This window comes from Aulonocara stuartgranti (assembly GCF_965226115.1).
Source record: "Aulonocara stuartgranti genome assembly, chromosome: 2".
NCBI lineage: Eukaryota > Metazoa > Chordata > Actinopteri > Cichliformes > Cichlidae > Aulonocara > Aulonocara stuartgranti.
Genome location: NC_138940.1, coordinates 6,103,779 through 6,116,473, shown reverse-complemented (window position 1 = coordinate 6,116,473; position 12,695 = coordinate 6,103,779). Strand labels below are relative to the sequence as shown.

Sequence of the window (12,695 nt, the reverse complement as noted above, 5' to 3'; positions counted from 1 at the left end):
TTTTTTTTAGTTTATTGCACTTTTTTGCAATTTATGTAATTACTATGCACCTAATGCAGACATATTATTAAAGTTTGGGCTATAATGGTTGTATTGATGTATAGCAACTTGAAATGCTCCCAAAAATGGCTCCACAGCATGTAAAAATATAATATAAGCTCTGGCGAACTTGGTTCTATGGTAGGTCTTAAAGGGTTAACACATAGTGAGTGAGGAAGGTGACTGGAAAGAAAAACTCAATGCATCATGGGAATCCCCGGCAGCCTACGTCTATTGCAGCATAACTAGGGAACGGTAGTAACCAGACCGAAAAGCAGCGCACATTTCGGTGCTTTATTTCGGTGCTTTTTTTTCCTGAGCTGTGATACACTTCTAGCCAATCATTTTACGTTTCCGAGGATAGTAGGCGGGTCCAGGTACATACGTTCTTTTAGAGCAGAGCTACAGATTAAAAATGCCCAAGGCGAAGCGGTCAAAAGTCTGGCTGTACTTCACAGCAGAATATGCAAACTCAGCAGCAACAAGTGCTTTAAGCTGATACTGTGATACTGTCAAAGGAGGTAACACCTCGAATCCGATGAAACACCTGGCGACGCATAGCGTTTTTTTTTAAAGCCCAGAAATGCGCTGTATTTGATAGCTTGCTGCGAGACCTCACACCGAGCACATCTACTGCGGGTGTGGTGCCTGTTATCAGACCCGGAGTTAGCAACATCCCCAAAAACACGAAGAGGAGAGTCCTGGCCCCTAGCCCTGCCAGTGTAGCAGAAATGATGACGGATGATGATGGCAGCAGCAGCCGTTCTTCTCTGCGTGAGTAGCTTAATGTTGTTTGTGTGTAATTTACGTTGAGTAGGCTAACCACGTTATCACATTAATGCATGTAAGGTGAACTAGCAAACATCATCATAGCTACATGCGGCTGTCTTCTTGTTTGATGGCAGATACTCCCTTCACCCTGGCCAAAAAGGCTAAAATGACCAAAGAAAAAAAGGGAAACGGCTAAACATGAGAGGTTTTTGAATAAAGTTTGTGCTTTTTACATTGTTTAAGCACTGCTTCCAGCCAAGAGTGATACCATATATGCCCCATAGCTGCAGAAAAGGCTAACATTGTTATCTTTTTACAAAAACCAGCTGAACATGAGAGGTTTTTGGACCAATTTTGTGTTCTCCATTCTTTAAGCACCGGTTTGAGCACCGTTTGAGCACCGGCACCGTTTCAAAAGTACCGATTTGGCACCGGTATCGGATAAAACCTAAACGATACCCATCCCTAAGCATAACTAAGGGAGGATTCAGGGTCACCTGGTCCAGCCCTAACTATATGCTTTAGCATAAAGGAAAGTTTTAAGCCTAATCTTGAAAGTAGAGATAGTGTCTGTCTCCCGAATCCAAACTGGAAGCTGGTTCCACAGAAGAGGGGCCTGAAAACTGAAGGCTCTGCCTCCCATTCTACTTTTAAATACTCTAGGAACAACAAGTAGGCCTGCAGTGCGAGAGCGAAGTGGGTGATATGGTACTTATGGTAGATAAGATGGGGCCTGATTATTTAAGACCTTGTATGTGAGGAGCAGGATTTTGAATTCTGGATTTAACAGGAAGCCAATGAAGGGAAGCGAAAACAGGAGAAATATGCTCCCTCTTTCTAGTCCCTGTCAAGACTCTTGCTGCAGCATTTTGGATTAGCTGAAGGCTTCTCAGCGAGTTTTTAGGACATCTTGATAATAATGAATTACAGTAGTCCAGTCCAGTCTTAAATTAGGTCCAATTTTAGACCTAATTTAAGAAAAATGAAACCACAAAGGCAACTTCATAACTAATTTTATTGTAAGACACAGTCATTGTGCAATGTAAATAGAAATTGGCCTATACAATGTATCCACAAGTAATTGTTATGATGTATTATGTTTATATCATACAGTCATAGGTTTGCTTACTATTTATTTACTACAAATAAGTCAGTTTTATAAGAATCCACACTGCACTGAACAAAGTATGCACAGAAGAGTTTATGACTGTATCACTCATTGTATCATATTCATCACTGTCCAAATATATTTATAGATCACAGTGTAAAAAAATGATGTAGAGTTTGTGGAGACGGTTCAAAGTTCAAACTCCCAGACCAGCTGGGGAATTTCTAGACAAGATGCAGAAAAGATGACTTACCACTACTCCCTGTGAGGCTGCATCCCGCTCACAAATATACAAATTAAATACATTCTTTGTTGAACATACTGCAAAGAAACTATATAATACAGTATATTACATTCAATATTTTCCCAAAATTATTTTATGTGACAGAGAAAACACACAAGGACAAAACAAAACCCCCCAAACAAACAGCAAAACACAAAATGAACTATAACGTATCACTCTTGAAAACTGGAGGACATTTTTATTACAATACAATACGAAACATGAACATTTCCCCTAAAGAGCACTGAACCTGGCATTTGCAATTGACAAAAGAATGAATGCAACTTGTGGTCATCGTGATACCAAAGTTTTGGGTGGTACATTATTATCAACAAAATGGCAAATTTTACAGTAAGAAATGTATCAAACACGTATTTATAAAACTATATGACAATGTTATTACAGCATTTGCATTACAGTCAGCTGCCACAATATACTCAGTAAATTTTGCAGGAAACCACTGGCTACAGTAAACATGTAATAGCTATAACTAAACACACAAACATTCATACATTACCCATGAAACAATAAAGCTTCTTGTAGACAATGAATAAACAATAGCAAATTGTATTATTTATTAAATAGAATGCTTTGAAATGACTGGAATTGACAATTTCAGAATGCATTATTGTCAGTCAACAAAAATACTTGATTACAATTTGCAACACTAAAGGAAACTTGCGCAGATATCTCTAGCTAGTTTTAAATTCTGCGTAAGGGGAGCTGTGCCGTTATTTTAAGAAGAGCTTTAAGCATGCCAGTCTGCCGTAGCTACAGGAAAGAAAATGATTAGCAGCCAATCTAGAGATATATATAATGGCTCCTAGACGCAAAGAAAATTTTTGTTGCTGCACTTGGACCGCCCTTGAGCAATCATCTTTAGCAGGAAATATGCACAAGTTCAAATCACAGATCTATTGCAAGTTTTAAGTTGCACACTTGAAAATGCATGCTCACAGGCCAACACCACAGCAATGTTAACGCCTAACGTTAGGCTTTATTTAGGCACAGTGGTGCTTTTTGTCTTAAATGCATCATGTCAACATGCTAACTTGCTAACAATATGATGTGCGATGTTTGATTAAGAAAAAAAAAAGGCAATTTGGCAGTAGTGCTGGAGAATCACAATATTAGTATTCTCAGCCTCAGTGCCAGTGTCCACATCACAGCTTCACAGAATTGTGCTCCCACACCTCACACTTAGGCTGTCTCCCTGGCAAATCATGTCTTCCAGAAATAGTCATAAGAGTTAACACAGAATGTGCTAGAGACAATAGAGATTATTGCTTTTGATTTTGAATTTTTATTGTTGTAAAATACCTTTTTAAGAGGGACAGACACCTTCAGCTACTTTACAGCACGTGTCATTTTGATTTCACACATGAAACAAGCAGCAGTAGAACATTTCTCAATCTGCACAATTGATTTAGAAAAGATTTTACACTTGACGCTATTTCTGATGAAACCCTAGGAGCACACAGGCTTATAGCCTCCCTGTGGAACTGCTGTGATGTAATAACAAAAAATAAGAGGTTGAGCTAGAGTTTCAGAGTTAAAGATGTAGAGTCTTTAATTTTGGATGGACGGGGCTAGAAATGAGTACATTGAAGGGACGGGTCAAGCTAAGAGTTTTGGAGACCAAGATAGAGAGGCAAGGCAGAGTAGAAATAGTGAATATGTTGAACAGTATGAAGTATGAAGCTACTAGGGAGGAACAAAAGAGGAAGTCCACTCCACAGAGGAGTTTCATGGATGTACTGGATGAGGAAGGATGAGGTTGGTGTGACAGAGGACAGTGTAATAGGAGGCAGATGATTCACTGCGGTGGCCTCTGTTTAAATAAATATGCAGTTTTTGTCTAAAGGAAAGTGCAAATAATTATTTTAGGTCTGTAGCTCCATTTGTTCCTGTTCATTGTGAGCTATCTTGCAAATACTTCCAGATGCAGCCTTGGTGGGATTGCAGCCACGTTTTCTACAATGGGATTAGCATGAAGGCTCTGCTTTGCCTTAAAGGAATTATCCATAGTTAACAACATACAGTTATGCTCCACAAGGTTTCCAGGGGTACAAGGAAGCATAAAAAACTAAACAGAACAAGTACTCCAATAAAAGTAGCTTATTGTTGTCGCATTTCTCTATCTTGAGCCACTGTGAGCTAAGATTCCTAATCAGCAGCATATTTCTTCTAGAAGCAAGTGTTGTGCCATCCTGGCAGCCATCCTGAAAAGTCCAGGACTTAGTGGGGGCAGTTATTTTGGAACATGTGAATTCAGTTTGTGATGTCAGTGAAACCTTTTCTGTTTATTTACGTTTAGGGTGGACACCAGTATTGTCCTCTGAACACATCAATGGCTGTACATAACCCATTTCTCACTCTGAGTGATGTACCAATAAACTGGAGTCTTGACCAAGAAACATTGGCAGCCTCCAACCCATGATGTAACTGTAATGATATAAATACAAATAACCCCAAACAAAACCAAGCAGTCCAGGGTTTTATTTTGCTTGTAGATTTAAAATGGCATAACTGCAGCACAGATACGTGCTTCTTTATATCAGAAAGTAGAAGTTTAGTGAGTTGTTTTTGTCTCTATTTCATCTTATTTTGACCTGATCAATCTCATTTCCAGCTTTCTGACTGTTACAAGCTTAACTTGTTAATGCAAACCTGAAAGGTTTGCTTCAAGCAAGCAAGCAAGCAATTTATATAGCACTTCCAGACAACTTCCAGCTGAAAACAAAGTGTCGTACACCTAACATGAAAAACGAAAAGCACATTAAAATAAATTAAATAAAAACAATAAAATCAGCACCTTAGATCGAATTAAAGCAGTAAAACCAGGGTCAAACTGTGTCAAAAGCCAATGAATAAAAATATAGGCAACTCTTCAGTTCATACAATAACAAATACCAAATCTCTCAGCGACTAAGTGTAAAATCACAATCACTGTGGTATAAGTGAGGGCATGTACAGAATGACATTGGGGATTTCTCTTTATTTTGATGGCACATCCCAGGGAAAAAGACACTGGGACACATAATAATGAGGAGCTGACTAAACCTAAGAACAGTGTGTGAGTGTGACAGACTCATGGGGACCCAGCTAGTTTTATATATATCATACACGTATGGGGACTATCAAATTCACATTGCATCACAAACCACTCGTCGCTGCATGAGTGGCCTACTTGAGCCAAGAAAATAACAAAAGGACTGCAACACTCAGTGAATATGCTTGGAATACTCATCTCCTGTTTCATCTGAGCAAAACAAGGATGCAGGTTTATTTTCATCTCATTTATTTGCAGTCCAACAGATGCTCATCACAAGAGATGGCTCAAAGGTGGATGCAACTCTGAAAAAACTTGTGGAGTATGCAGTATCTTTCTTAGTTGTCACTGGCACCTTAGACCTGAAGGGAAAAGGTATCGAGACACATAATAACAATGACCTAGCTACACTTTAGAAATGTGTGGCATGCCAATGGGTCTTAACCAAGATAAATCTTGAACGAGGCAGATAGTAAGCAATGTAATAAATGTGACCAACTGCAATTCTAAGCGCAGCAGCATCAAGCAGTGTGGACATAATGTGACAGACATATACTGTACTATACTGTATGTATAGTTCCTTATCTTTTCACCCCCCCAATAAAAAAAATAATTTGCTTTAGGGAAAGAAAAGTGCTATAAGCTTTTATTACTCCAAGGACACGATCAGGATAACTAATGTGTTAAAATATCTCTCTGTTCTTTCCAGATTTCCGGAAGCTAAAGTTTGTAAATAGTTTTTAATAAAAGTTTTAATAATTTCCAGCTGGGCATATTTTTTTTGAATGGCAGAGAGCTGTTGTAGCCATAGAGATGACAAATAAGTGTATACAGGTAAGCTGGTGACAGTTATTTGTTTATAAATGTCAATTAGTGTACCAATGGAAATGAGATATAGCAAGCCTTTTATTCTAATAGTCGTGCAATACTGTTTTTTTGTCTTAACAGTCTCTTTTGTTGTGGAGTTCCTGACAATAAAAATCACTGCTGAGCAACTGTGAGGAAAGTAAAATAGTAAGTAAAGTTTTTTTTCTGCCAAATGCGCACTGTTTCAGTAGATACTCACCTACATATTTAAAAAAAAAAAAAAAAGCCATCCTAGTCAAACAATTGGATCTCAATGGCCCTGAGCGGCTGAAATCCCAAGCCCATTCTTTTCCTTAATGTCATCCTGTGCATTTCCTGATTCTCTCAACTACCCTTGTTTGGGATGTTACGAATATGTCACATAATTTAATCAAATTAAATAATAAAAATAAAGTCAAATTCAAATGGGTGGCGGTAGCTCAGTGGGTAGAGCAGGTCGCCTATTGATTGGAAGGTTGGTGGTTCAATCCCTGGCTCCTCCAGTCTGCATGCCAAGTATCAATTGCCCAAGTTGCTCTCCAATGCATCTGTCGGAGTATGAATGTAGTTAGAAAGCACTCAGTTTAGAGAAAGTGCTTGTAGATTGGTTGAATGTGTCATGTTGTATAGAGTGCTTTGAGTACTCTGGGAGAGTAGAAAAGTGCTATATAAGAATCAGTCAAATACTATTATCTAAGATTTATGTCTGTCTAACTGTACCAATCACCCCCTTGTTTTTCCAGCCTCTGCCACTAGGTCATAATTATGAGGCCCTTCATTGCCCTATCTATTAATATCCTAAATGTTTATACTCTTTTTAATCCTATGGAATATTCAATGTGTCTCACCCATTGAAAAGAGCTTCAGTCAAGTCATTGATGGGAATCATTCAGTTTGCATATTAATCCATTGTTATTATCATTATTAGCTTTTTGTCACTGATAACAGATTCTGTTCCCCAGATTTTACTTGCCTGGCTTTAACAGGATTCATAGGGAGCATGTTTTCTTAATTTAAGAAATTATTTTATGAAGTATGTCCCCCTATCTGCTGTGATGGCTGTTACCGTTGCTGGTCATGCACACATGCACTGTTACATTTTGAGGGAAAAAGACAAAAAAATAAATAAAATAAAAAATACCAGAACTAATCCTTTTAAACTGCAAAGAATGTAGACACTAACAAGTGACTAAACTGAGGGTAAATATGAACTGCTGAGATGAACGAACTTAAATGAAATTGAGTTTACTGAGGTGAGGTTTTGTTGACAATACAAACATGTACATGTACCTCTACCATTAGACAGTTACATAAGTTAATTTGTTTGTGTGCCTGTGTGAATGTGTGTATGTGGTGGTGTTTCAGTCTTAGAACATACTGACAGCACTGTATGTTGTGTTTCCTGCTTTCTGGTTGATGCTTTAATGTCATTGTACCCCTCATTAGTATTTTCCACAGGCGTGAGCTTGGGCTTTGTGCCATTTGCTTCAAATTCCTGCCCCACGCTGACACTATGGCTGTTTTCCTGCAGGGGCCACATTTCCTGCCAAGTGAGCGATGGATGATGAGCTGGGTGTCTGCTAAGGAGGGGCCTCCTCTGCCTGTAGTTAGCCCACACCTGCACAATAGTCTCTTTGAAAGGCCGTGTTGTTAGTGTGTAAAGGATGGGGTTAAGTGCGCTGTTGATGGGGAGAATAAATATGACCACCCAGGAGCTGATGGTACCTGTCAGAGAACAGAGAAAGAAATACAATTACAGTGTTAATTACTTAGTCTGTCTAGATTGTTACATTTAACAACTACTGACATCACAAATTAAAAATGATATACAAATAGTATCCTTAACCTCAAAATAAATTGTCATCATGCATAATCTAATGCATAATGGCATTCTTATGCAGTAGTAAAACTTATGGGAAACACTTTAAGAAAACACAGAATGAATCCATATTGGGAGCACTTTGCTCCGTTTGACCTTAAAAGGCAGGACTTTACAACCTGATGCTTTGCAAGAGAATGTATCTGTAGCCAGCTCTGATTCACTGTAATCAATTTCAAAAATCATCTAAAACACATCACGTGGCATTTAAATGTATTCTTAACCCACTTCTCCCCCCAAAAAACCAGTTACTTCATCACACACAAATCAGCAACACATTATCACTTTCTTTTGCCAAAGACGTGTGATTACAAACTGCTAATGACCTGGTCAATGATGATGTCACAAAAAAAAAAATCAAATGAATAATGAATAATAAAATGAAGCCTGTCATGAATAATCTTAAAGCAAAAATCAGTAAAACAGTAGGATATAAAAAAAAAAGTCATTAAAAATAATAAAATCTATACACAGGTAATCAGTCACATCCATCATCGTATCCATGTGGCATTAGTTAAAAGTCTAGCAGCTACATTCTGCTGAACCCTTATAAAGACCTGCCTGCATTCATCAAATCATCTGCTTCTTTTAGTGAGTTGCAGCAGACACAGCTGAGTTAAGAGGCCAAAAATGTTGTAGAGGCAAACTGTGAGGCTAATTAGGTAGTATTTTACTCAAAATGCTCTTTTTCATCAAAGTGTTTGTTTAAATGCTTGTCATTCTTTTACTGTACCGGGAATCTCCACCTGCAGCAGCGAGAGGATCTTGAGGATGAAAATGGGGATCCAGCAGAGGGAGTCAGTAATGACGATAGAGAAGAATCTTTTGGCAATGGTCACCTCTTTTTTGATGTGGTTGCTATATTTAGTGGTCTGAGTACCTGTTCTCTGGATGTTATAAAACATACTTGCATAGGAGAGGACAATGATGAGGAATGCCACCAGGTTAAGACCTATGGAAAGATTTCATACAAACAAGTTTAAATTTGCAGTACTTGAATGTACATGTATAATAAATCTTTGCATCCAGAGCAAATAAATAAATGCAAAACCCCCCACATATAAAACACATATACTAAATACAGAACCTGTACTTTTACAGTTACCTTTGGAGAAGAAGTAAAAACAAAAAAAAAAAACAAGTGAAAACATGAACAAAAATCTTCAAAGCACTGTTTCAAGAACAAATCCTCACCCAGGAAAATAACGACGGAGTAAACGTGAGCCCATAGAGTCTCTGGTTGTTCAGAGTGCAGTGGAAAGCAGACACCATTGGTCCCGTAAAAGTTGCGAAACAGCCCCTTGCAAACTAATGGGAGGAAGGCAATAATAAAACCAAACACCCATATCCCAAGAAGGATGGTGACAGTTCGTCGCCAGCCAGGAGTCAAGTACTGGAAAGGGTAGACTATGCAGATGTATTTCTCCAGCGTTAGATATGTGAGGAGCAGGACAGATACTTCAGTGGACAGCATGGCCAAAGAGCCAATGACCTGACACTGGCTGCTATCCATCCACGCCTGGGCATGCCGGTTGTACTCGCCTCGAAACTTTAGGTCATATGCACCGATCATGAAGAGGTAGATGCCCATCAACCCATCTGCACCTGCGAAGAAAAAGCAGCTGATTTACAAATTACTTATGAGATTTTGGTATAAGATTACATCCTGATATTTCTGGAGTATTTGGCTGAACATATACTGTAGCTATAACGATGTATTTGGGCTGCTTTGCTTCAGAAAATGTAGTTTCATTACTTTAGATTAATTAAGAAATGTGAGCACAATGTCAGTTGGACTTATTTTAACACCAAATAAACACTGCAGTGCTCTGAAAAAAAAGACAAGTTCAAAAATTGGTCAACATGAAAGGATTGAATCTGTAAGAAGGAGATTAATGATAACATGCTGACAGCAGCCACTCAACCTCGGAAATCCATGCATATTAAGAGGAACCAGGGATACTATAGGCTAACATCAGTCTTTCATGCGGTCTAAACTGTTATGAAAAGGAAATGAATGATATGATCAGTTTGAAATGGTGCAAAAATAGACCCATTAGCATTCTTGCTGAAACTCTTGAGGAAAAGGAGTAGCGGCTGGGCTCATTTTAACTTAGCATTAAGACTTTGAATAGGAAAAAAAAACTAGCTCTGTTCTGTTCAAGGGAAACAAAACTGACACATTAACTAGAGAACTCAAGGCAAAACTAATGAAAGAGAAACAGAATAATGTATGGTCAGTGTTTTAAACTAGAATGCTGATTTTATGTTCTTCTACTCAAAGAGGAAGGTTCTTCCGAGTTAAATTTTACTTGAGGGGAGAATGATTTATGATATCACAGCTAGTTAGAAGCCAGTTTTGAAGAAATCGACACACACTTTAAATGTTGCGTATTATTAAAGAACATGTAAGGGATACCCATTCATCCATCCATCCTGTTAACCGCAGTTTAGGGTCACAGGCGTGATGGAGCATACAACAGTGCTGCATATTTATAGATTCTGAACAAAAATGAAACAGCTGAGTTTTACACTTGAATTTCAAAACTTTTAAACATCTTATCTAAACCAAGAAATGTTCAAGGAGTTTGAGGATTAACATTTAAATGCAATCTAAATTCTGACATGTAAAATGGGGAAATATTTAATATTGCAGAGTATTCTTGGGTCTCTCAGTCTAATTTGAAAAAAATAGGTCATGTTATTCATGTTAAAAAAAGGTTCATTTCTTTCAGTTGTATCTTGTCACGATCCGCAGTGGCAGACTGAGTGGAGAGTGTGTGGAGGACTCAGACACAGGCGAAGACATGAAACGGAGTTCAAACGAAAAGCGAGCCTTTATTTTGGCTGATGACATGGCGGTCAAACAAGGCAGAAGCACAGTGACAATGACAGTATCTGTTCCATTAAAAAAACATTCAAATGTAATACAAGTGGATTTGATCTATTCATGAGAAACCTTTTCAAATACAGTAAATGAACTTGCAGACATTGCTCAAGATTTCCAGCAAAACACAACTAAGCACACTGCAAGTATCAGTGAGCAACATTTTAATAGAATGAAACACAGTATCAACTAATGGAGGTGTCCAAAGTCAAATTGATTTTATCCAAAGTAAAGAAGGGCTTTTTCTGTGTGAAATGATGATTAGAGTAAAACCTTTGAAGAGGTTATGACATTTTACATGCACTGGTAAAACTGCTTATTTACATTCAAAGCACGATCAAATGGAATTAGAGTGACCGGACTATAAGAAGATCAATAATAAGGCTCAGTAGACTGAGAGTTGGGGAAAAAAAATGAACACATACAGATTTTGCTATAGAAGAAAAAGCAAGACTCCAATCAGCATAAGTGCATTAGTATTAGTTCCTATAACAGTTGGGGGATATATTAACATTCACCAGCATTTCTCTGATTGGAAAAAGTGTTCTATTTGCAACAGCAACACTTCATTTATCAGAGACATCTTTTGGTTTTCCTGTTTTTAGAAAAGAATTTATTCAGCAGCAGAATAATGACCACAATACAAGCTTTCCGAGAGCTACGAAAGAAAAAACATCAACTGTCACTGATTTTGCTCTATAAGCCACCCACCTTCATCCCCATGGAACGTTTGTGGGGGCATTTGAAGACTAAGAAAACTTTCTCGATAAAACAAGAAGCTTTTTGGGGATGTTGTGAGATGGTATAATATGGGATATGAAGTTTTGTACAAACCTGTAGATTCCAGGGTTCGAAATATTCATGTGATTACAAATGTAAATATAAGCTGCGGAGCCAATATTTTTTATGATAAAAAGTCTAAACAAATACAAACTATAGGTATCATCACTAGACCTACTAGAGTTTCTGAATCAGAATCAGAATACTTTGTTAATCCCAGAGGAAATTATGTGGTCACAGTTGCTCCAAGACAGTAAGAACAGTAACTAAATAAACTAAAGTAATTACTACAATCTATATTACAATATTATAAAATATAACAAAATACCTCTTATGCAAATAGCTCCAAATTATAAACATCCCAGTATATTACACAAATAAATTAGTTGACACTGAGGTGCCCTTCTTGTTAAGACTTTGACCCCTACTGTACAACATTTTTCTTTATATAAACGTTAGAAAAAGCAACATTTAAAGCCCAAACCTCAAATTTGTGTTGCTTAGTTAAGTTCGTTTTTCAGTGTGGAATTTGATTGTCACCCCTTGCGACAACTGATGAAAAATGCACTTCACAGCCTTCACTCAAGAAGAAGTGGGTCTCTTTGTTAGGTTGCCGTAATGAGCCCATTACAGCTTGCTGCAAGTAAGGTGAGGAGGACAATGCACTCAAAAACTTGTGCGTACCCCCTCGGGCAGAAATTCTTGAGAGCATGTAACTTTCTCTTCAAAACTAACAAACTAACAAAAGGTTATGTTTGTGAAGGTTCTCAGTCATCCAGGTCATCGTAGTCAAAGGAGCTTGCCTTTCCTGGACTGCGCTGTGCACATTGAAGAGAATGGCAACCACAACATCGAAGTTTACCGGAAGCCCACACACACGGACCAGTACTTCCTCTTTGACTCCCATCACCCTCTGGAACACAAACTTGGAGTAATTAGGACCCTACACCACCGGGCAGAACATGTTCCCTCTAAGCCTGAAGGGAAAAAGAAGGAACACACCCATGTAAAGGAAGCACTCAAAACATGCGGTTATCCTAATTGGGCGTT

The 12,695-nt window shown here is 38.1% G+C and overlaps 1 protein-coding gene and 1 long non-coding RNA gene across 3 annotated transcripts in view; one reads left to right on the top strand and one right to left on the bottom strand.

Annotated features, from left to right (window-relative positions):
* The first annotated feature begins 236 nt into the window (after positions 1–236).
* On the top strand, positions 237–7,713 carry LOC309689671. 2 transcript variants are annotated; one of them, XR_014271497.1, is made up of 4 exons: positions 237–813; positions 5,963–6,087; positions 6,202–6,267; positions 7,631–7,713. It is a non-coding gene; the product is annotated as an uncharacterized lncRNA (long non-coding RNA). The 2 variants fall into 2 exon arrangements; XR_014271496.1 differs by lacking the exon at positions 5,963–6,087.
* The window catches only part of rxfp1 (relaxin family peptide receptor 1), an 87,686-nt gene continuing 81,128 nt past the window's right edge, over positions 6,138–12,695 (bottom strand). The window contains 4 exon segments of the mRNA XM_082506114.1: positions 6,138–6,647; positions 7,482–7,824; positions 8,712–8,930; positions 9,173–9,583. Coding sequence (XP_082362240.1) covers positions 6,584–6,647; positions 7,482–7,824; positions 8,712–8,930; positions 9,173–9,583 — 1,037 coding nt within the window. The 3' untranslated portion in view covers positions 6,138–6,583.